The 1,562-nt window shown below is 42.0% G+C and overlaps 1 protein-coding gene across 1 annotated transcript in view; it reads left to right on the forward strand.

Moving 5' to 3' along the window:
• The window catches only part of LOC118341964 (receptor-type tyrosine-protein phosphatase beta-like), a 31,201-nt gene that overhangs the window by 4,012 nt on the left and 25,627 nt on the right, over positions 1-1,562 (forward strand). The window contains exon 4 of the mRNA XM_035680392.1: positions 1,000-1,178. Coding sequence (XP_035536285.1) covers positions 1,000-1,178 — 179 coding nt within the window. The remainder of the gene's footprint in view (positions 1-999; positions 1,179-1,562) is intronic.

A 1,562-nucleotide genomic window follows, 5' to 3' on the forward strand; every position in this document is an offset into this window, starting at 1 on the left:
GAGGAAGAGTTGGACACAGACAGATCTCTTCTTTTACCCTCTTCACTCTTTGAGGAAGTCAAGAAATAAACTGGTTTATTGTTCCAAACAAAGTCTTTCCCTCTCTTTATTTCTACATCGTCTTTCTACTCTAATAGAATCTTTTTGTTTTCACAATGATCCTGTGGGCTGCACTGTTGTTGAGCTTAATTTACTTTTCATCTATTAGTGCTTTAAAAGTCTGATTTTGGCTGCTCTAATATTTAATTCCTGGAGGTTGAGGAGTGATGATGCCTGATAAAATGTACATCACCGATACAGAATCTCACATTTCAATCTACATTGTTCCTACTTCTGCTAATACTCCTACAATGCAGCTGCTAGTACTTGTAATCTGCTTCTATTACCAATACAATTAATTAATACTGCAGCAACTACTCCTGACCTGAGGTAAGTGAGTGATCAGGAGTGACCAAAAAACAGAAAATCACCCAGAGACGTCCACATAGACACACAGTGATCTGCTGTGCAACCGACTGCAGCAGAGAGAGCAGCCAGATCATGCTGATGTTTCACCGGCTGACTCCAGAAAGCAGCATCAGATGTGGAATCACTGCACGGTTCAACGGTGCAGCTGAAGAACAGCCAGCACGCACACAATATCTCTGACGATAACAGAATACGAGTCCATACAGAGTCCATACAGAGTCTATTCTGTTGCTAACAGTGCTACAACTACTTCCACTACATCCAATAATACTGCTTCATCTACTACTAAAACTATTGTTAACACAGCTACGACCATTAATCCTGATTCTACTAATATGGTAAATACATATTCATACTGCACAATGCAGGTTTCCTCACTACTTAAAGTATAACATCTATGGTTGTGTGTCCTGAACTTAGATTATATATGAATTATGCTGTTGCTGTATTCGACAGTATGATTAGTCCTATAATAGTGATAATATTAGTGCCTCAGCGGTGCCTGTAACAGGTTTTTGTGTTTTCTTGCAGTCCTGTCCCTTTTCAGACACTCCCTGCCTCTCTACTCGGCCTCCTCCCCCTGCCAGGGAGTGTCTATAAAAACCCTGCAGTGTGACAGACGGACACTTTCCACGTCAGTCGGACAGTCAGGCAGACAGACAGACGGCCAAAGAGGACGCACCCCTTTCTTCTCCAAGAACAGGACTCAGGTAGGCTGAATCCGGAGGGAGTTCTGAGTTGTGGTTGGTCCCAACGTGGACGAACTTCTGTTTATTTTACAGGAAAACTACTTCCTGTTTGTGTCTCTGGTCTCAAACTGCTTTTAGTCTGCTGACCTGTTTTCTTTGTTTTATTTTGAAAGAATGTTTTGTGCAGGTGCTTTCAGAGGAAGTTTGACACGCTGAGAGTGAAATCAGATATTTTCATACGCTCATGTTTGTTCCCCCAAATCTTACTGCGAGTCTTTATCTGAACTGAAAGACAAAAAACCTCCAGAGCTTCGACTTTCTGCTGCCTGAAGGTCAAAGAGCAACACGAATGAAATCTGACAAACAGCATGAAGAACAAAGTCCACACACACAGACAGACAGAGA

This window comes from Morone saxatilis, unplaced genomic scaffold (genome assembly GCF_004916995.1).
Source record: "Morone saxatilis isolate NCDOM2014 unplaced genomic scaffold, NCSU_SB_2.0 Contig10, whole genome shotgun sequence".
NCBI classification, from domain to species: domain Eukaryota; kingdom Metazoa; phylum Chordata; class Actinopteri; family Moronidae; genus Morone; species Morone saxatilis.